This window comes from Idiotropiscis lumnitzeri, chromosome 7 (genome assembly GCF_059441095.1).
Source record: "Idiotropiscis lumnitzeri isolate Australia: NSW breed Sydney's pygmy pipehorse chromosome 7, RoL_Ilum_1.0, whole genome shotgun sequence".
In the NCBI taxonomy this organism is placed as follows: domain Eukaryota; kingdom Metazoa; phylum Chordata; class Actinopteri; order Syngnathiformes; family Syngnathidae; genus Idiotropiscis; species Idiotropiscis lumnitzeri.
In genome coordinates this window covers 19,379,073-19,401,673 of record NC_142397.1, presented here as the reverse complement: position 1 = coordinate 19,401,673, position 22,601 = coordinate 19,379,073, and the positions used below count along the sequence as shown (strand labels likewise).

The window sequence follows — 22,601 nt, the reverse complement described above, 5'->3', positions numbered from 1 at the left end:
GTACCCTTTTTCTCCTGTTCTTTGTGACATTGTTCAAGTCATGCAAAGCAAGCTATTTGGAATGTTTATACAATTGATTTTTGTACTTTTATTTTTCATTGAAAGTAATGTGTACCAGTTGGTCAATAAAAAAAAGCAGTTAATATGCATTTCCTGCATTTATTTTGACTTTGGTCCACAAGGGGGAATTTATCGTGCATTTATCATTTTCGAGGTAAAATTGCTCAATTTATCGCGGTATTGATTTGAGGTCATATCGCCCAGCCCTATATCATCCCGTGAGTTAGAGTCTATTTCTTAAGACACATTTACGGTCGTTTACTTACATACTCATTCAAATTAGCATTTAGGGTTTTTTTTGCGTCCATTCTTACATAATCAAAGCTGTTGAAATATGCTAACTGGCATTTTCAAAGAAACTTGCTAGTTGTCATATTTTTTTACAAACTGAAGAGGTCTTTAAACAGGATAACAGATGGAGAACACGGTTTTACTAAGACTAGGAGGCAGTGCCGGGAAAGTTTCACCACAGTTTGTGATGGATTGTGGAAGCTTGGGCTAACGTGTCTGCTTGCACTGTTGTTTGAGCTTTTGCAAAAGCAGGCATCATTTCTGAGGGGCCGCAGGGCAATGAGACTGACTCTGACAATGACGAGAGGGAAACCGGTGTGTTTAATACTTCAATTAAGTACAACCAAACTCCGTTTTTCTCCAGCTTTCTTTTGAAAAACATGCGTAGGTTTATATCAGTATAGTTTATATCATATATTTTAGCATGCATGCATGCTACTGTATGTTATAAAGGAGGTAATGATCCAAGAAAGATGATTTTTCACTAACAAGCTCAGTTAATACATTTTTTGATCAGGAAACTGTTATTTCCTTTTTTATCTATTAATTTTGAAGAAATTAGGAAATAATTGTTGACTTGAAAGACGCCTACTTTTAATGAGGAATATGGCCACCGACCAATTACAAACTCCATTGAAAATCATTCTACTTTCACTGCTTATAACATCCAAAAACTGTTTGGCACCAAGATTTAAGTGGACATCCCTACCAATGACCACTTCCAAATATCAAAAGGATCAACATCTCTGTGGCTGACATATATTGTGATGCGAGCAGAGCTGCAGAGATGTAGGCTGGGCGGACACCCACACTCGCACATTGCTTCTTTACTGACCACAGTGACGACCAGTCGAGGTATTTACAGAGACTTAAGTGAGAATGAGTAGACGTGCACATTTATTTGGATGAGAATTGGCCCCAGTTTTTCTACTTCAACACACCGTCTTACTCTTTAGAACGTACCAGCTCCTGCACGCTTTGGCCTCGTAGGAGCAGTGTGGTGCTGTACATGGATGGAGTACACACTTAGAATGAGAACAGAAGAAGTTGCGTTTAAACTCGATTAATATAACTAGTTTTTCACAGATTGGAAAGAATTTGCGCCATTGAATTGGGTTATCTAACCTTTGTATATGTTTCCACAGTGTTTGTGTGTGAATATTCGTTATTTGAGGGACTATCACTCCTGTAGTAGATGATAATTTCCAGTTTGCATTTGAATGGGATCTTCCATTGACTTTAGCATTAGTGCTAGCGATGTTTTAAAAACAAAGCTTGTTATGTGTGTATAAAATGTGTGTAATTCTTTTTGTTGATTGTTCAGTTTTACAGTAAACTCCAACTTGGGTGTCATCAAACAGCACGCACAATGTCAGGAACTTGTAAACTTAAATGCAGCGTTCTGCACGTTTGATCGTTTTTCTTCAATAATAACGTTTGAAAGATTGAGAGAAGCCACAATCAAAAACACGATTAAAATTTCAATTAATCGTCCTGCCCTAATATTTATAATAGGGATGTTTGATACCATTTTTTTCTGAGTAATACGAATACGCAAAGATGGGCATTCCGTCCTAGGGATAGACCGGTCTGTTAGTCTGTCCCAGACGGTCGCCCATTTTGTGGACAGAGGCCGGAGGACGAGAAGTCTTTTAAAAAGGACAGAAGAAGCAAGGACGGACGTGGTTTTTCATCCGTTCCTTTAATAGTCTCAAACCCACCGATGCCCATTTCACCGACAGAAAGACACTCAGCCTATTTTGGGTGAGTAATCTGCCAATACACCACACCAGTTTAGACTGAATGTGAAATATCACGATTCATCAAGCTACATCTGGCTGGGCCCGCCCACCAAGATGCTTGATAATACAAAAAAGTTTCTTTCTATAAATCCGTTTATTTAAATTTTATCACAGTAGCTACTTTTGTGTTGTGAAATACAGTAATACCCCGCTACTTCGCGGTTGACCTTTCGCGGGTTCAGTGCTTCGCGGGTCTAAAAAATATTCGGGGGCATTGTAGTTTCGCCAAGCGGCACGAGGGGGCCCTGGAGCGGTTAGACGGCCGGTGTGCGCCGAAGAAGAGCGTGGGCGAAGAGGAGAGTGGACGAAGAAGAGCACGTTCCCCCGGGCACGATCCGGGGCGACGTTTAGCGCGGTTCGGACCGTACGAGAGCTCCGGAGGAGGCCGGCCGGCGTGCGTGACAGTTACGCCGAATAGGAGCACCTTCCCCGGGCACGGGCGGTGTCAAGCGGCCCCTAAGTTTAACCGAATGGAAGCTCCGGAGGAGGAGGGCATGCTCACGTCACAGTAAGCCGAAGAGGAGCACCTTCCCCGGGCACGGGCGGTTCCAAGCGGCCCCTAAGTTTAACCGAATGGAAGCTCCGGGGGAGGAGGGCGGGCGTGTGTCACAGTTAAGCCGAATAGGAGCACCTTCCCCGGGCACGGGCGGGGCGAAATGAAACCGAGTTCAACCGAACGGAGACACGCTTCGGGGGAGCAGGTCCGGCGTGCGTGACAATTAAGCCGGAGAGGAGCACCACTTCCGCCCGGGCACGAGCGCAGCGTGAGGCTGTCAGTTATGAATGAATAAATGACTAAATAAATAAATGAAGAATGCCACCTTTCATTTCACAGGGCACACCGGACGGCGTACCAGCAGGTAAAAGTCGAAATAATTAAATAAATACAAAAAGAAGTAATTGAATAAATACAAAAATAATGGCTGGGGAATAAAAAAAAATAATAAGTTTTAATAATATTTTTTTTTTTTGTTATAACATGAATTTCATTCTCTCTCTCTCTACCCGTATATATATATATATATATATATATATATATTTTATTTTTTTAAGCATTTTTGAAGGTGCGCCGCTACTTCGCACTTTTTTTTTTAAGCATTTTTGAAGGTGCGCCGCTACTTTGCGGATTTTCAGTTTTCGCGGGTGGTCTCGGTCCCCATTAACCGTGATAACCGGGGTATTACTGTACTAATGTTGAGTTGCTTATCACTAAGACATTAAAAATACAAAGAAACAGTTATGTCATATTTGTTTGATTGATGGCCCATCTTATTTGCAACAACAAAATAATGTTCAGTATGCAGGCGTATCGTTACAAAAGTGTCAGTGTTTGCGTGCGAGCGTCCTGCTCGTTTTTCAAAGTGTGGCTTTACGTAACGTGGCAAGACACATCTGAAAAAAATTGACATATTCGTAAATAACGCGAGCCGAGGACACTGAGGTAGACTGGCATTTAGGGCAGCAGTCATGTCAAAAATAAAAAACAAAAGCTTACATAGTTCAGTATGCCAGAAAAAATGTAAGTGGACATCTCTACTTATGATCACTTCAACCTCTAAAAATATTGCCCCCAATTCTTTTGTATTTTATGGATGACACGTTTCTCTCAAAAGTGACATCGTCTTTGTAGTGATGAGCGGCACTACGAAGAGCAAAACGCCCTAAGATCTGTAATACTTGGGCGATCAATCTAATATTTTCAGAAGTTGGTGTGAGTATAACTAGAGATGTTGACATCTCTTACCAGAACTTGTCTGTGACGAGACTTCTTTTTTGAAGCGATTTGTAACTTGTTTTTATCAAGCCGTTGCTTTAAAGTGTTAAAACAATCGTGACTAACGTACTAAACAGATGAATGAATGCCATCCGGATAAATCACGTGTTTACATTGATCTGCGTGTCACACCGCAGTAAAACGGCTTGTCTAATGAACGCCGTGGAGCATCCAATCAGGTGACCAGAGATCTTGAGGTGGGATCATTTGAATAGGAATGAAAACAAAATATCCACGCAACCCTCATGAGGACGACCGACTCAGATAATGGATGGATGGATTTTAAAAAATGTTTCCCCGTAAATCATGTAAATCAGGTGTGGTGTAACCACTTGCTTTTGAAATCAGTTACAATTATCTAACAGCTTAAGTTTGCTAACTAATATTAACGATAAACTATTTTTTTTAACATTGCTTCTCACCAACTAAAAGGCAAGGCAAGGCAACCTTATTTGTATTGCACCTTCGAAAACCGGTTGAAATCGATTTAAACTGCTTAAAATGTGCAACCATCTAAAAAAAAAAATTTAGCGAATTAGCATTAGCAACAGAGTCCGAAAGTCACAAATTTACTTACAGTGCAACTCTCCCTCTCATAGCAGCAGTGATAACTGAGCATCTAACAAGGAAGCAAGTTGCGGCTGATGCCCGATTTAATTTCTAACATAAGGACAGTCATGTCTGGAAGCTAGTTGGAGTGAGCACAGAAGGCTACCGCATGCATCTGATGGAATGCCATATGTGATGTACTGTTATGTTACTCTAACATATTGTAGTCTCGACTGTGAATTACAGCAGCATTAGTCAGCGAACTCAAGTTTATTAAAAACAAAACAGTTTTTGTATGCCCGAAGTTGACATTGAACAGCAAGAGCACACGTGCAACCCCAAGATCACGCACCATGTTTATGAACTCGGACATCTCAGTACTCCCTTTTGTATAAAGGGTAAATAAAAACGAAATTGGTTATTTTAGTTTTCTTTAGCACAAGTGCATTTCCTTAATTTTATATGTATCATTTAACTCCTTTCTACATTAAAAATGGACTGGTGCCCAAGAAAAGTGAATTATGTTAAGTATTTATTCATAGATAGTTTGATAATATCGGTGCTACTCATCATAGTGTATAGCACCACACGAGCGCACAGAGACAAGCTTGGCAGGGATTTAAAAAAAAAAAAAAACGTATCGAATCAAAAATCGGGAACTCAAAATCTAATTAAATTGGGGCTTAAGTGAATCATTACATTAATACTAAAACATTAAATAAATTATAATAAAATCATCTAAAATAATCAGATTACAATTATTATAGCCAAGCACCAGTCTAGATGAATTAAAGTATACTGTGCAAATGGGGATGAAAATGAGAATAAAGTATAGAGTCACGAGAATGTTTTCAGCCCAGATTTAAATCAAATAACAATTTCACCAGACCACATGTAGTCAGGGGAGTTTGTTACACAGGTGGAGGAGCACATCCTTAAAAGGTGTCAATATGGGAAAATTCTCCTATTTCCTGAGCTACATTAAGTCATTAAGATCCTTCTCGATGATTATCTAAGAAGTGAATCATCTAAACATTTTATTTAATTGAACATTTATCACCATTTAATACAGTTTATTATTTCAACTGTTTCATCCCGAGGTGTCTTCATTCTGCGGCCTTTCACGCTTCCAAAACTTGAACTACGGGATGTTTGTCTTGTTAGCTGGTTTAAGATCATAAAAGTACAGCTTACTGTATTGCTGCATGCTAAGATGCTAGCTGCACAGGTGACGTTGGCATTATTTACCGATTATCGTTGTTTGATTTCAACCGGTCTGGGCAATGTGATGGATGATTTTTTATTTGTTCATTTTCCGGAACGCCAAGTGACAGCCGTAAAGAGTTCAGTTATTGCCATAATAAAATATGGACAATCGGTAACAGTTGGCAGTTTTGAATCTACACGTACTTCAAGTATGTATTGTAATTAAAAAAAAAAAACAGTTGAAGCACATTGTCACAACCTGAAATCAATATGATCGAGATGTTTCATACCGTATGTTACGAAGAAGAAATACGTAGTGAATAAGAAAACAGAAATAAAGTACATTAATGTCACATACTTATATCAATATAGAGGTGTTTTCTGACCCCGAAGTGATCTGAGTGAATGATGGGGTCTCCTCACCTGCTCTGGAAGTAGTTTGCTAGTTCAGATGCCTCATGGTTCAGACTCCTCAGGTGTACAATTAAATTGCCAGAGTTGGTGAACATGGCGCCGCACGTTTTGCACTCATAAATCCGCGGCTTGCGGATTATGTGTCGGGAGACCCTCATGTGGTGCTTATATTCACCGAAGGACGTGAATGTTGCACTACAAATCTGGCACCGGAAACAGCGTTTACCTTCGTGCTTCAGCCGATGCATCTTTAGCGAGTAGGCCCGTGTGAACTTTTTCCCACAGCGGTCACACTGGAAAGGCTTAATGCCTAGTGGAATAAAGAAAACCAACAATTACATTCAAATTTTATTTATTTCATTCAATGAAATTGAAATTGAAATGAGGATCCCAATAAAAATGAGAGACTTTTTGTTCTAGTTAAAAGGCCTTTTAATGAATTATGTATGACAAGGTCATACTTCATAATTAGAGAATGACCAGAGATGCTATAGTTGTCTAAATAAGCAAAATGATGACAATTGTAGGTATTAAAAGTAATATTTGGAGTTGATGAAAAATTTCTCATCCAAAGTAATGTTGCCCAACTGGGTTTGACTGATGCATATGATCAAAACAGTGTCTAAATCAGACATGGCCAATGGCCATGCAGCAGTGTAGTAAAGTAAACATCTGGTAGCAGAAAGTTGATTTCGACCTAACGCCTCAAACCACATCGAACACAGGCCTTAATGGGAGCGTAGTGAGAAGAAAGCCATTTCTCCCAAAAAAATTTTTTTTAAAAAACTATGAGAAGGAAAAAAAGGTCCCATTTACAAGCCACCTGGGAGACAACAATTATGTGGAAGAAGGTTCTCTGGTCAGATGCAATCAAAATGTAACTTTTTGAGCTAGACGCAAACATTTTTTGGCGTAAAAGTAACACTACACATCACCCAAAAAACACCATCCCCACTCTCAAACTTGGTGGTTGCAGCATCATAGTCCGGGGGTGCTTTTCTTCAGCAGGGACACGGAAGATTTGAGTTGATGGGATGGGCCATTTTGTAAGAAACTTGTTGGTGTCTGCTAAAGACCTGAGACTGGGATGGAGGTTTGCCTTCCAACAAGACAGTGGTTCTAAACATTAAACAAAATCTACAATGGAATAGTTTAAAACTAAACATATCTAGGTGTTAGAATCGCCAAGTCAAAGTCCAGACCTGAATCCAATTGAGAATCTGTGGAAGAAAATCTGAAAACTGCTGTTCACAAACACTCCCCATCTGATCTACTAGAGCTGGAGCTGCATTTTAATGAAGAATGAGCATCAATATTAGTCCTTAGATGTGCAAAACAGATAGTGACAGAACCCAAATGACTTGTCGCTGTAATTGCAGCAAAATACAAAGTATTAACTCAGGGGAGGTGAATAAACTAGCATTTTGTACTTTTCAGGGTTTTTTTGTTTATTTTTTTAGTAACAACAATAAATTCTCATGTGATTTTTTCGCTTCATGATTGTGTCCCACTTAGGTGTTGATTCTTCACAACAAAAAAAAAAATCACATTTTATATCCTTATGTTTGGAATCATAAATTGTGTCAAAAAGGTTAATAAGTTGCACTCTATACAGTCTTGTATTTCCACTTCTTTTAAATACTTTAATTGCTGGCATGGCCAGCCACTGTGAGACATTTTGAGGGTAACATCATCCTGATCTTACGACGTACAAGCCATTTTATGTTTTTCTTCTCTGAAACTATCATGATGTCATGTTTGGATATTTACCTACCGGAGTGTATGAGCATGTGCTGCTTCAGGTTTTGAATGCGAGTGAATCGAACTCCACAGGTGGGACACTGAAAGGGCCTGTCAGGGCCATTGGTGCCGGGCCGGGCTGATGGGCCAATATAGAGGTGGTATGGATATTGAATACCTTCTAATCTGAAACACCAAACACAAGGAAGAACAGATTCAGCTTGCAAAATAATAAAAAACAAATTGTTAAACAATGCATCAAACATTTTTAGTCCACAACAAACCATTATTAGAGGTGCAACAATTATCAATTGATACATATAGATAATCTATACGTATTCATCTATTTATTACTTTAATCACACAAATTTGCGAAGCATTTAGTAATATGCTTTAGAACTCTTATGTGGTTACACTGAACATTTAAATTCATTACTTCATTAAACAGGTGTGTGACATCCACTTTGGAGCTTTACGCCTTATTTCATCGTTAATTCAGCTAAAGACTTGCGTTGGGACAATTCTCAACAAGTTCTTATACCTTTCATCATCCTCTGCATGTCCTCCAGCATTAGAGGTACTCTGAATTGACGGCAAGCCCTCTGACACTCCCTCATCCAATGATCCTGAAAAGGAAAAGAAAAGAAACATGTGATGTCTTTTTCTGAACTTATATTATGCATTCCTCTCACGAAGCATCTGTCTTCAAATTGATAATGAAAAAAAATCATGACAATCACAGATCATGTTGAGCGTCCGCACATTTTGGGACTAATTTGTTGAAAATGCTTCTATAAGGACTGCATGAAAAGATTTATTTTCTTTATCTACCAAAACCTAAAATAATTCCTGAAGAGTTCAAAGTGTTTCAGTTTCCTTTATATAATCACGAAGGAAAAGAGATGCCTACTTGATGCTCTACTCAGTGTAGTGCAGATGCATTTTAACTTTAAAGCCCATGAGCCAAATCCGATTAAGTTTGTAGGACAACTACCCCACCTATGGATGATGACTGTGGACTGATGAGGAGATCCTCCTGAACCTGCTCACTTCCGGGCACCGTCTGTTGATCATTGAGTGAGCTCTGGGAGGCACTGACAGGGTGGGAGGACGCCTCTTGGACCTCCTCGTCACTGAGGCGCTCCACTTTCACCCTTACGTCTTCTTCCTCAGCTGGCACAGGTGGTGACACTGCCTTGGAACTTTCACATGTCAAAAAGTCACTGAGCCGCCGACCAACCACCACCTCAGAAGTAACTGTTGCTGCCTGCTCTTGGCACCGGGGGCTCTCTGGGAGCTTTGATTTGTCTGAGTGGAATCGCCTATCAATGCCGAATGGGAATGTCCACGGGAAGGCCAGGGAGGACTCCACAGGCTGGGCCGTACTGTCTGAAAATGAAGGTGATGGATTGGGGACCTGGGGGGAGGTAGTGACCATCTGTGTGGTGCATTTGAGGGGACTCTCAGGCGAAGCCATGGTTACAAAACTCTTCCGTTTCCTCCGTGATTCGCGGCAAACGGGAACGTTTCTCTCCATTATACTACAGTCAGATGACACAGGTGACACGCTGCCATCGAGTTGCGTTAGGGCACAGTTTGAGGAGGCACTCTCAGGTGCTGATTCAAGTGCTTTGCCTGCTGCAAGCGTGTTGTTACTGTTGTTACTTGGACTCCATAGAATACTGGACTTCATGAACTCCGAACACGTACTTGCAACAGCGAACATCTGCATGTAACTTGCAGCTGCAAGGACATCGATAATATTTTCTGTGCTGATGGAGAGCGTTGACGTGTAGGCGTATTCCAGCAGAGGAGCAAAGCCACTAACTGTCACATGGTGAAGGTCCAACACAAACTTGTCCTCCTCCTCGGGCCGACCCACCAGTTTGGAACGGAAGAATTCACTGCAGCAGGCCAGGACCACTTTATGGGCCAGGAAATGTTTGTCTTGCACCCTGATGGTAACGTCACACAAGTGACCTTGGTTACGCAAAGTGTTGAGCTTCTCAAGCATCTCCTGGCTGTGGGACGTTGAGCAATGGGTAAAGGTTTTGACTCCCATGTTAGTCTTCTGAACATAGAGGAAAATGTGTCCTACAAAGACAAACACAGTATTTAGTACATCATTTTACAGAGGATCTCATGTTATCACATTTCTACTCCCCATGTACATGTTTAGTTACAGGATTTGCACTTAACTCATCCACTGCCACTGACGGCTATAGAAGCCAAAAAGTACATTTATTATACTTGGACAAGCAGTGAATGAATTATACAACAGCTACAAAAACAAAACAAAAAAAAACAAAAAACCGCATATTTACTTAAACAACCGGTTGCATCTCTCTGTGTCAGTTGCATTTGAATTTTATGAATGCAAAAGATGTTCGCATACACTCTGAACTACTAAACCACTAAACCATTTGCAACCTTTTAGGAAGTTTGACACAAACCTAACATTCGCAAGCATTTGCAAGCATTTGGGTTCAAGTCGTAAATATTACACATAGAGTGATGTAGGTAAAGTGTTACTCAAAAATAGTCACTTTTTGGGTAACTCATAATCAGTTTCCAATATAGTTATCTGACTAAAGTTATGAATCAAAATCACCATGGAGGCGGCAAGACTCAGTGGTCGTCTCCCAACTCAGAAGTTGGGGATGCGATCCCCAGTCAGTGTGACCATGTCAAACTGTCCATGAGCAAGATACCGAAGCCCCAGTCGCTCCTGATGCTGCGCTATCAGTAGGTACTGTAGATGAGGTGACGGTGTCGAAGGGAGAAAAGCGCTACACAAGAGACAGCCCATTACCATTACCATGCGTTACTGCCATTATGAAACAAAGGAGAGACGATGATGTAATGATTAGTGCCTCCCTTCAGAAAAGACCATTACAGACAATTGCCACTGGATTGCAAAAGTAACTACCATAAGGCGCAAGTCTTTCATTGTTGCAATAAATTCAATCACATTACGGTTTGCACAAGTCAAAATTAATAGTCAACAAATAAGGAAGGAGGTAAAACACACTTTGGGCTAGCAAAAGGCAAAAATGTGCAGTATGGAACATACATGTAATAAAGGGGAACAGTGTTGCCAGCCATGGCTGGTACCAAGGAGCCCTGTCAATAGTTTTTGTTTTTTTTTATTATGAATGAGTCATATAGTGTCACCCATTAATTTCCCCCTTTGACCGCTCTCTCCTTTCAAGAAGAAATGGTTGCGTCCTATGGCACCACCAGTCAAGGAAAATAAAAATAAAAAGTCCAGCGCATACTAACTTGACCATCCCTGGTGGACCCCAGATAGTCAGGTAAGCTTTATTATACAATACAAGACAGATGACGTATATATTGCATTTTTTTCCTCTCAAAATGTCTTAATTTTAATTTGAACACCTTCAAGTAGCATAAAAATGGGTTTTATGCGAACCTACTGGAATATGTCACTTATAAAATGCTCGCAACTCACATCAAGTAACACAAAGGCTGTGAATGCCATTTTTTAGTCAGTGCCTTATGTTTTTCATATGTGACATTGTAAATTTAAACTGTTTCGGTTTGAAATAGGCCCACTGAAAATGTTTCTGGACAAGAAAATTGTTTACTGCTATGCACAATGTGAATTTAAGAAATAGGAACTCTTGATTATATAAAAAAGGAAAACAACTGGTCATTCGTTATTAACTAACTGATTTCTTTTTTTGTTTGTTTTCAGTCAACCGAGTAAAAATATGTTCATGGTCTTTGGGTTTTGCTCTTATGCGCACGTTTATCCAAAATATTTTGCCGACCACTTTTACATTTTCACAGACTGAAGTAGGACAAGTAGTTATGTGCATTTGAATTTTGATGGTAGTTTCAGACAATAGAACTGACAAACCAACCAATATTACAATGCTTGCCTCCCTGCTGTGACGTGAGATGGAAACACGCCAAGATCCAAAGGGGGGCGTGCCAATTCATCTTAAATCTTACCCAAAAAGAGCCCATAAATCACTACAGAGTCTTTTATGGGGGTGAATTTTATCACTGAGGTAATTTTTATATGCATACCTATTATATAAGTGCCAATGTTCAGCCTTTAACAAAAATGCTCCTAAAAGAAAAACAGTTATTTCAAGCCTTGGGCTGGGCCTAAATATTCCGAGCATAAAAATTATGAACAGAGTTGGTGCAGCCGGGTCGGTGTCGAACCCTCACTGGTAACAAATCCGACTTACAGCCGGTTGTGCAAACCAAACTAACATCGGCCGTACAAGAACTGAACAGTCCATATCTGAGGGTTTGGTACACAATACTAAGCATAAATAATAATAATAACCAAAAATAAACACACTTAACGGAACTCACTGAGGTCGAACGCATTTTCCCGAGTCCACAAAACACATGTAGACTGGGTGAACTCTAATGCAATCTTCAAGTCCCTGCCAAGGTTCCATGTGATGCGTGGACGACTGTCGCCACAGAATCATTTTCATCACCGTCTAACTGCGCATTTCAACACCGCTGAGTGGAAGCTCAGGTCATATGTGCTCCAAACATGAGCAATGAATGAAAGACATACAGATGCTAATGTTTTATAATAATAGAATAATTGTGTTTTGTCAGGGGGATTCAGTGAAAACCATTTAGTCTGAAGTTGATATTTTTGAAAGTAGGAGTCATATTTCTTGTGAATTTAGAATTACAACAGAGCCATAGTTGCAGAATTATACATTTCGGCAACTCAGGACAGCCTTTTTATTTTGTTGAATATTTAATGTCCAGCTGTGCTGCGGCTACAGGAGGAGTATTTTATGTGGCAGGAGCTACAGGTGCATCAAAACAAAAGACTAACATACGGAAAAACAGTTTCTTCCGAGAGCCATCTCCAACTACTTTTGCCTTGTAGAACTGCAGCATAATGTTTTTTTTAAGTTTTTTTTTAATTATTCATGTATTATTTAATCTAAAATTAATTTAATTGATATATTCAATTAAATTATTTATTAAATTTGTACTGGAGAGGGGAGCGCTCCAATCTCGTTGTACACTGAGTACAATGACAATTAAGGGGATTCTGATTCTGATTAATTACGATGTCATCTGTACAACTCTCAAGCTATGGCACAACAGTGCTCCGGAAGTGGTTGGGCTACCTAGTTTTTTTGGCCAGAAGTCCCGCCTTTGCTAATTTATATTACACCATATGGAAAGAGCTTAGTCACAGCTCCAGCTGTTGCGAAATGTGCTATATACATAAATCTGTATTGTATTGTATTGTATTCTGTGGCATATACACCATTGTGGATACGTTTCAAAGATATAAGTTGACTCTGAGGCTTTGTACATACACACGGACACTCATACAAGGTGCGTGATCGGTTCGAAGCCCAAGATTGACCAAAGAGACCACGAGTGGATTTATCCAGTGAGCTGATTGGCTGCGCATCATCGCAGCCTCACCCAGCATCTTCCCTTGTTGTTGCTCAACAGTCTCGTCCACATTAATAAACGAACAGCACTTTTGAACAACGTCCTGTTCAGAAATACAACGGCACGATAGAGGCATGCATCTCCCCCCAAAAAATAAAAATTTTAATTAACAATAATAATTGAAAGTCAACCGCTACAGTATTTTTTTAATGATTGGCAAGCAAGCAGTTACCAGATTTGCCCAGAAGATTGAGAACTTGCATGCCACTTATATATTTTAACTAAAAGGCTTAGCTCCTCATATTTCTAACATGCCATGAAAGTCTAGGGTGAGTCCATATTGTTGTTCGTTGACTTTAACTTTAATATGCAGTGGTTACAACTAACTTCAGTAACTAAAACAGCACTTAGGACAGCTAAACATCAACATCAATAATAGACTCATAGGAAAAAAGGGGGTGGGTGATAAGTGAATGGAGCGTCGTGGACAGAATGCCAGGTTATGTAACTACAATCAAGGCAAGCCAGGCTCATGTGGAGGCCAGTTAACTACAGGATGCTTAGCAGCTGTCTGTGAGACATGTGGACTCTCGGCCATGAGATTTTCCATCAAACAAAAGCTTGAGTAAAGGGGCTCCTGTAGGGAAAGCACACTCCTTGTCACACACACAGACCAAATAAAAGTACTCCTGGGTTGCACTAGCCTAATAAAAGCAAAGTGAATTACAGACTTGGAGTTAAAAAAAAAGTATTGAAACTAATATAATGTCATTTTCTCATGGTTCAAGAGCCCCGACGGAGTTTCGATGGAGAAGTTTAAAAGGAGCTTAAAGTTTAGACAAAATTGTTCTGGTTTGGATTACTGTGCGATATTCGCAGAACATTCTTAAGGTTTTTTTCTGACACAATATAACGTGAAGTAAATAAAACAAATTCAAATTTACAAGACAAAAACAATCTGGAGGCAATCATAAATTGATGGGATTCTTTTTGTTGTTTTAACTATAATGAATAGGACACAGGTGGGGATATGCCTGTTATTGGTCATTATTATTATTATTATTATTATATGCCTGTTATTGGTCATTTTAGATCAGATTGTAGGTATTTCTTGACATGTAAGATATCATATTATGAAAACATACTATGAAACAGTAAAACATTAGACAAAAAGTACATATCCAATGTACCTCTTAAGTCGTGATGGCGACGTCCAGTTTACAACCTGGTCCTTTCACTGTAACTATCATCACATCCTACTAGCAAGTGGTCAGGCAGATCAAACAAGTAGGAAAGGGCTTGTTGAATCCGTTGCGCCAAAATCAACAAAAAAGACAAATGCCCCAACTAAGACGAGGAAGAGAAAGCTACATATTCAAAAAATGACCATATACAAAAAAAAAAAAGAAACTCCCAACAATACAGTTTAGCAAACACCAGCTAAGTGTGAAGTTCCAATGTGTGATCACGGTTGAGCTCAGAAACACATCCTGTATCACTTATCAAAATAAAATATATCCTGGGGTCGACTCTTCCACTTCCACTTACACTTTCTTACACTGTTACCCCCACCCCTAAAAACGAATGTGTGTGCATATGTGTGTGTGGGGGGGGTGAGGGGGTGTGTTTGTGTGTGTGTGTATAAAGATGGGGGACAGTGGAGTGGGGGGCGGGAGTTGTAGCAGGGTGCATTCAGTATGCATGGCGATGGCTGAGTGTCACGTAAATAAACATCTATTTTCTATTGTATTTGTAAGACTCAGCAAACTATTCAATTCCCACCAACGCTAATTGATTCAAATTTCCTAAGTAGCTCCTATGTCGTAAAGATCCATATTTTAAACATTGCCATGACAAAATACTATTTTGCTGACAAAGACGTATATTTAGAATTATTTTATCACCCAATTTATCAGAATAATACGAGGTACAGTCTCGACACGCCTTGTTTTTCTTTTCCAATTCAACAAAAGCTTTTCTTTTGAAGTTTAGGATGATGAACTTCCGGTTTGACCGTGAATAACCCTGACTACCTCAACTTACCCAGTGATGCACTCAGCTAGCACGTTAGCTACGAAGCTTACCGCCGCATAGACGCCAGCATCCGACATCCAACAAAAAGGCTTAACCGACATAATAGTCGGATAAAAACCGCGCACCATAAGAATGACAGTAAAACACATACTGTACGAAGGATATTTACCTTCTAGTCCGAGGCCTCTGTTCGCTGCTGGGCCTGAGTATGCGAACAGTTGAGCTGACACAAAGCAGCTCGCGACGTGTCTTGTCGCTACCCAAGGAGCGCTTACATCCCCAGTGTTATTCCGGCGAATTTACAGCTCTGACCACGCTCACTTGAACTCGCATCATACCAACTTGTCATTCCAAGAGTCCGTTTGTTATTTTCTTTCCTTTCTTATACCGGCTAGCCTTTCGGCGCTCTTGTTTATATCCCCACAATGCAATGCGCATCTGTACTGTACCGTACTGTCAGGAGCAGGAAGTCTTATTGTATAACATCCCAATAATGACTCTGCCACGAAGCTTCCCAATATTTACCTTAACTTTTGCCTTACTTACGTATTGCTTTTAAATTATTTGCACAAACATTGGATGCGCTTGTAATAATATTAATACATAAATACCTCTAATGACAAGCATTGTTATAAAACATTCCTTAACAATTTGTTATCTATGCTAAGTTATGCTTATTATAATAAACATTGTGTAATAATAGTCAACTACGTTTTCAATATTTGGCCCTATAATTGCCCTACTGAAAATGTGTGTAAAGTAGGCTATATGGCTTTAAATATTACAGAATGACCCTCAAATGCACTGAATGAATATACATATCCATCTCTTCCTGTTGTAATACATTTTGCACAACTGCGGACGCTTCAGTTGTTGACTTTCAAATTTTGCTTGGAGTAGACGTGGCGTCATGTATGCTGATAACATGACGTCTTTCGACAACTGGTGAGGAAGTGCCGTGCGTAGGGAATCAAGATGGCGCTGTAAACAATCCTGACTTTGAGAGCAGTCATCTGATTTGATGATAAACAACAAAGAGAGACTGTTTATGGATCAGCTTTATGCATATCTATATGATATCACTCTAGCAATTTTTTTACCTACATAGTGAAACTTTCAGACTAATCTGTACCACTTATGACAAGTAACTCTCCCGCAAGCATGAAAAGTGGTCCGTAGGTGGTGGTTAATGCTACAAGTGGCGATGCTAAGACAGACAAAGTGACATGGATTCTTGTTATGACGCCATTAGAGAAAAATTGAACATTTCACTGACGACCGACTAAGAATTCCCTTCCCTGCCCCTGTCTGTGCCTACCACAAGCAGCCTTATGGCAAAGAAATTAGAATTAGAAATTAGAAATCCCTTTATTGTCATTGTACTCAAGTGTGCAACGAGATTAGAGGGCTCCCCTCTCCAGTGCAATACAACAATAATACAGACAAATATATAAATTAGATAAATAAATAAGAGAGTGCAATGGAATTTAGTACTGAATAGGGTATATAAAAACACATCACGATGCTGTTCTGCAAGGTAAGGGTGTTCTCGTGTGTGTGTGAGAGTTCAGAATAGAGATGGCTCTCGGAAAGAAACTGTTTCTCAGTCTATTGGTCCTCGATTTGATGCATCTGTAGCGCCTGCCAGAGGGAAACAGGTCAAACAGGTGTGAGTTTGGGTGGGTATTGTCTTTGACGATGTTGAGAGCCCTTCTGAGGCACCGGGCGGTGTAGATGTCCGACAGTGAGGGGAGAGGGCAGCCAATAATCCTTTGCGCTGTTTTGACTGTCCTCTGGAGCCTCACTCTGTCCGCCTCAGTGCAGCCGCTGTACCAGGTGGAGACACAGTACGTCAGCAGGCTCTCGATGGACGAGTGGTAGAAGGCCAGCAGCAGCTTCCTGTCCAGGTTGAATTTCCTGAGGACTCTCAGGAAGTGCAGACGCTGGTGGACCTTCTTTACCACTGCTGTGGTGTTGTGAGTCCAAGAAAGGTCGTCAGAGATCTGTACTCCCAGGAACTTGAACGTGTGGACCCTCTCCACACACACGCCTTCGATGCAGAGGGGGGGCGGCACCGTCTTGTTCCTCCTGAAGTCGACGACAATCTCCTTTGTTTTTGCAGTGTTAAGGTGCAGTCTGTTGTCCTTGCACCAAGCTGTCAGTCTCTTTACCTCCTCTCTGTAGGCTGTCTCGTCACCTTCCGAGATCAGACCGACCACTGTCGTGTCGACAGCAAACTTGACGATGGTGTTGTTGCCGTGGGCCGGGCTGCAGTCGTAGGTGTAGAGGGCGTACAGGAGAGGGCTCAGCACGCATCCTTGGGGGGAACCGGTGCTCAGCATGCGGGTGGAGGACGTGTAGGGGCCGAGCAACACAGTCTGGGGTCTGTTGGTCAGAAAGTCCTTAATTCAGATGCGTGTGAGGGCAAAGAGAGGTAAAAATGCTGGGCCTGATAACGATATCATCTCTGCGTTGTCAGTGTTGATTAACGCAAAGTCAAAACTGAAAAATTTGGTTCCAAATAATCTCACTCAAATTGTAAGTACAAGGGGAGAAATGGAGGCCGTCTGCAAGCAAATGAGTGAGGTGAAGTGAAGAGTGTCCCAGCTCAAAAATCAACAAGTTAGAGGCACATATCATCAACATGGAAAGGTACATGAGATGATAAAACCTGAAGTTGCACAGAGTTAATGAGCAAGTGGAGGATGAAGATGTGAAGATCGAAATGATTTGTGTCTGCGCATTGGTGCTGCCATCCGATGCCCAGCGTCTCCTGGAGGTCATCGATACCGTACATCGCATTGGGGTGAAGAATCCAAACAGCTCGAGAGGAATTATTGTGCTGTTCACTTCTCGCGTCGACAGAGCTGCTGTATGGACTGCTGCAAAGAACTCTGCCTGCCTCAGAGACAACGGTCTACGCCAGAGGTATTCAATTAAAAGTCACAGAGGTCCACGACTAAAATTGTTTCCAATTAAAAGGTCCAAACCAAAGTCCAACTTCCCTTAATGTCTAGCCTATGTTCACATTTTTATATCGTTTCAATATTTAGTCATTTTCAACAGAGCGCACTTATATACTAAATATTTAGCAATGTTCCCATTAAACACCTTTGCCAGTTAAACAGATATAAGGCGTTTTCACATTCAAGAAAATGTGGCTCCAGTAACTTAAAGGTGCCACTTCCAGAAAAAACAGTACAATATCTCCTGCAGAAATATATCAAGTGCTAAGCATTGAGTTAACATCTTTTACCTTTTTTTCTAAAATCAAAGAGTTATCAGCCTAAAAAAAAAAACGGAAAGCCTAATTATCCAAGTAAACCAGGTCAACATGTTCAGTACACAATCAATAAAAATGGCTGTCCTCATGAAAAACTCATTCAAAATGAGCTTTGACACCACCTATTCTTTTGAATATTTTTTTAACTTCTCTTAATGAGAAAAATGAGTTTGTGACTGCCCTGCCAGTGACTTAAATCTGGGTTGGAACGGAGTCAGGGCCATTGGGATTTGGTAGATTATTTCACACATCTGGGCTTTGTGTTTTCCTTTAAATAATGTTTGTGCAAGCACAACTTCCCCATCACTGAATGTTTTTTTATGTTTCCCCAAAATCCATGATACTTTTAGTGAACATTCGTTTGCATGCCGCTGGGCTGTAAACGAAAATGTAAAAATCTGTTGTACTGTAGATGTTTTTGCGTGCGCTCAGGTCAAACTTCAGTGGATAACATTGCACAAAAGGGCGGTGCTTTGTTTCGTAGAGGCGCTTCACAATGTTGCGACGATTTCGGAGCATATGATGCACACTGATTTTGAATCGGCTGTAGCCAGAATGAAACTAAATTTCTCCGTCCATTTATTGAAAACAACACGCATCGACCTTGCTAACTTTTTAGCAAGGCATACTGTCAGCAGCAATCTCTTCCGGTCTGCTGCGCAATTGGCAGTGGATCGTAAACAAAAGATTTGATTGACTCAAATCAGTGACGCCTTTTCCGTTTTAACTATAATTGCAGCGTCAACGTTTGCGAATGTGCCCTGAAAAAAATTCATCATAGATTGGTTATGGGTCCGGTCCGAACCATCTGTTGGTCCGGATCCGGACCGCAGTCCGCCATTTGATGATGCCTGGTCTACGCTATGCTGCCAAAAGTCGCCCATTTTCTAGGTGGCTGTAATTTTTGACTGAGAGAAGGAGCTTTTTTTTTTTTTTTTTTTTTGCAAACGTTTACATTGCAGTGTTGTTACTTTTTATGTTCACTCAATATGTTTACTGTTATAAGCAGACTTTTATATATTTATAAAATGGTGCTGCTCTCATGTTCTGTTCATAGTTTGATGTACTGATTTGTTTTTTCTAGTTCATTGTTTCAGGTTTTTCTTAATCTCAGAGTTATCGTTTGTGTCTCTTAATGCTAGGGAGTTGCGTAACAATGTAAAACGAAAAGCATTATTTGTTTGTTTGTTTTTATTTCTTATTTCGTGCAATGCACCAAAGTGCCCACCCCACTGATAAGACACAAGCATAAACAGTAAGCAGCCATTCACAAATATATTTGTACATGAAAAACAGAAAGAGAGAGAGAATCCCGTTCCATTGCATCCAGGTACGTTATAAAAAATGACCCAAGTAAAATAGTTTGTACAGATACTTGAGTCATTCTTCCTCTGACATTGCAAACAAATATGCAGCCATATCTGCAGGTTTACAGAATAATTGCCTCCTTAAATAATGATATAAGAGACAATAAAACAAAAATGTATTTCATTTTCAATATAATTTGAATTACATGAAAAGCAAAAGTTCTTTTTGCTCAGCAGTTTCCGTCAGATTTTTTTTTTTTTTTGCACAAGAATCTCATTCTATTTTGGTGGATGCCAGCTTCTGGAGGTCTCCGTGGGGTGATTCAGTTTGGCTTTTATGGCTACAACTTTAGAACAGAAAATGCAAACCTTTTACTGAAAAATAGAGGGCATCTTGTGAAAATGGCTAGTCAAATTTCCAAATTCTTAGACTTTAACTGTAGTCTGGATGGCAATATTGAAAAATGGCCCTCCTCGCGAGCGGTACGGTGGGTGACTGGTTAGCATGATGGCCTCACACTGCAGAGGTTGTGGGTGCGATCCTGGCTCCGGCTTTCCAGTGTGGGGTATGCATGCTCTCCCCGTGCCTGCGTGAATTTCCTCCGCGTACTCCGGTTTCCTCCCACATTCCAAAAACATGCATGGAATGTTGATTGGACACTCTAAATTGCCCCTAGGTATGAGTGTGAGTGCGGATGACTGTTCTTCTATGTGTGTCCTGTGATTGGCTGGCAATCAGTTCAGGGTGTACCCCGCCTACTCCCCGGAAATAGCTGATAAACAGAGCTCCAGTAAATAAACTATTAAAAAGTTTTTGTAGAAAGTTTTATGAAATTCTCTCTACCTCAAATTTTTGCCAGGAATCTGCCAATAGATTGTTAAATTCCCTTCCAATTAAGACTATTGATCAAAGTCAAAAGGAATTTTGTGACGCGCCAATCGCTTTAGATGATGCAAAAGATGTAATAAATCCCTTGAAGAATAATAAATCACCTGAAGACCACATAATAATAAATGTATAAATCTATAAAGGGATCTCCTTGATTCAAAGAGAGTTGGTTCTCACGCAGCTTGTAGCTCACACTACACCTTTTTACAGGTTCCAGCTGCTCTCACAAACCTAGTTGGGGCCTACTTCCAGGACATCCAAATCTGTGTGACAACACCAGAGTACACAACATGGCAACACTTGAAAGTGGGAATCATGGCCAGGTGCACCAACTGCCCATTGGCTTTCACCCTGTCCATGGAGTGGTTGGTAAACAGCTTTTAAGACCTGGGTTGAGCCTACTTGGATGACCTCATGACGCTCACTACGACCAAGGCCTGAACTGCACGACTGCTGAGAAAGCTCCAGTAAAACAATGAGCTGGCTCACATGAAGATCAACCAAAGCAAGTCCAGGAAAATCTCAGTTAAAAACGGTGAAGCTGTCGCTCCACCGCTTCTGCCTTGATGAGGAACGATCTCTGAGAAGCCTGTGAAGAGCCTTGGTCACTGGTATGATGCCTCCCTCAAAGATGAGGATCAAGTGGAACAGCTCAGGAAGGAGGTCGCCAGCAGCTTGGGTAACATCGACAGAATACTACTGCCTGGCTAGTTGAAGCTCTGGTGCATGCAGTATGGACTGCTTCTACGACTTCTGTGGTCACTAACCCTATATGAAGTCCCGCCTGCAAAGGTGGAAAAGCTGAATCAAATGGTTAGCTCATATGCGAAGGAATGGCTCGGCCTACCACAGAGGAGCCCATGCAGCTAGGAGGTGGGCATCTTCACCGTCATCCCAGACTGGATCCTGCTTCTAGTGCGGTCTGTTGGGTCATCGGATGGCGAGGTGTCTTTCTAGAACTGCCTAGTCACGCCTTAAGTCTAGTCAGCTGGGACACTAAGAATTGAACACCCTCCGGCCTTCAGCCGATACTGAGGATATACAGTACGCTACCAACTGGTTGAGTGTCAGAACAATCGAAATATCTGGGGAAGTGTCGGCAAATGATAAGTGTAAAATGATGGCCCTTATTGATTCCGGTGTTTACAAATATTTTATTGACCCCTGTGTAGTTGGATCCCTCTGTGGTTGTCTTACTGAGGAATTTACAGAGGTAAATAGAGTCAAGGATCTTGATGGGTATCTCTTGGTGGAGGTGAAGTTTGTTACTGGTCCCCTACGGCTACGACTTTCAGGAAGTCATGTTGAATTATAATTTTTTTTTTTTTGTATTTTTGTGAAGGTGATCATGGTTTTAGTTCATATGACCTCACGTTTAAAATATTGTGCAGAACGCTTGCATATTTTCACAGACTGAAGTAGACAAGAGTAGTAAAGTGCATTTGAATTTTGGTGGCAATCAGTCAACGTTTCAGGCAACAGAATTGACAATTCAACGAGTATTACAATGCTAGCCCTGCTATGACGTACACAGCTGAGACTGAAAGAATAGCAAGCCGAGCTTTAGAAAAGGGCATGTGAATTAGTCCTGAATCTCATCCCCAAAAAAGACCTTAAATTCTAGTTCGTACTGATATAATTTTACATGCAAACCTATTATATAAGTGTCAATGTTCAGCTGAATCAGAACATTTGAAAATAATGTGTTTGTATCTTAAGAAGACTCCGAAATTATGGCATAGGAGTCTTAAAATTTTGCTACACTGCAATCAATTCTCAAAGAAACCTCTGCACTTGTCAACATTTAGTTTGGCTCTATCCTCATCAGAAAACT

At 40.6% G+C, this 22,601-nt stretch overlaps 1 protein-coding gene across 3 annotated transcripts in view; it reads right to left on the bottom strand.

Annotated features, from left to right (window-relative positions):
* zbtb44 (zinc finger and BTB domain containing 44) overlaps window positions 1-15,733 on the bottom strand; it is a 28,630-nt gene extending 12,897 nt beyond the window's left edge. For 2 of the 3 annotated variants that reach the window (XM_088300537.1, XM_088300535.1), the window contains exons 1-5: window positions 15,458-15,733; window positions 8,836-9,930; window positions 8,378-8,462; window positions 7,871-8,022; window positions 6,106-6,406 (exon numbers count right to left, since the gene is read on the bottom strand). In XM_088300537.1, the coding sequence (XP_088156663.1) occupies window positions 6,106-6,406; window positions 7,871-8,022; window positions 8,378-8,462; window positions 8,836-9,898 (1,601 nt within the window). In that variant the 5' untranslated portion in view covers window positions 9,899-9,930; window positions 15,458-15,733. Of the gene's footprint in view, window positions 1-6,105; window positions 6,407-7,870; window positions 8,023-8,377; window positions 8,463-8,835; window positions 9,931-14,444; window positions 14,686-15,457 lie in introns of those variants that run through there. The other variant, XM_088300536.1, reaches the window with a different exon arrangement.
* Between the last annotated feature and the right edge of the window lie 6,868 nt (window positions 15,734-22,601).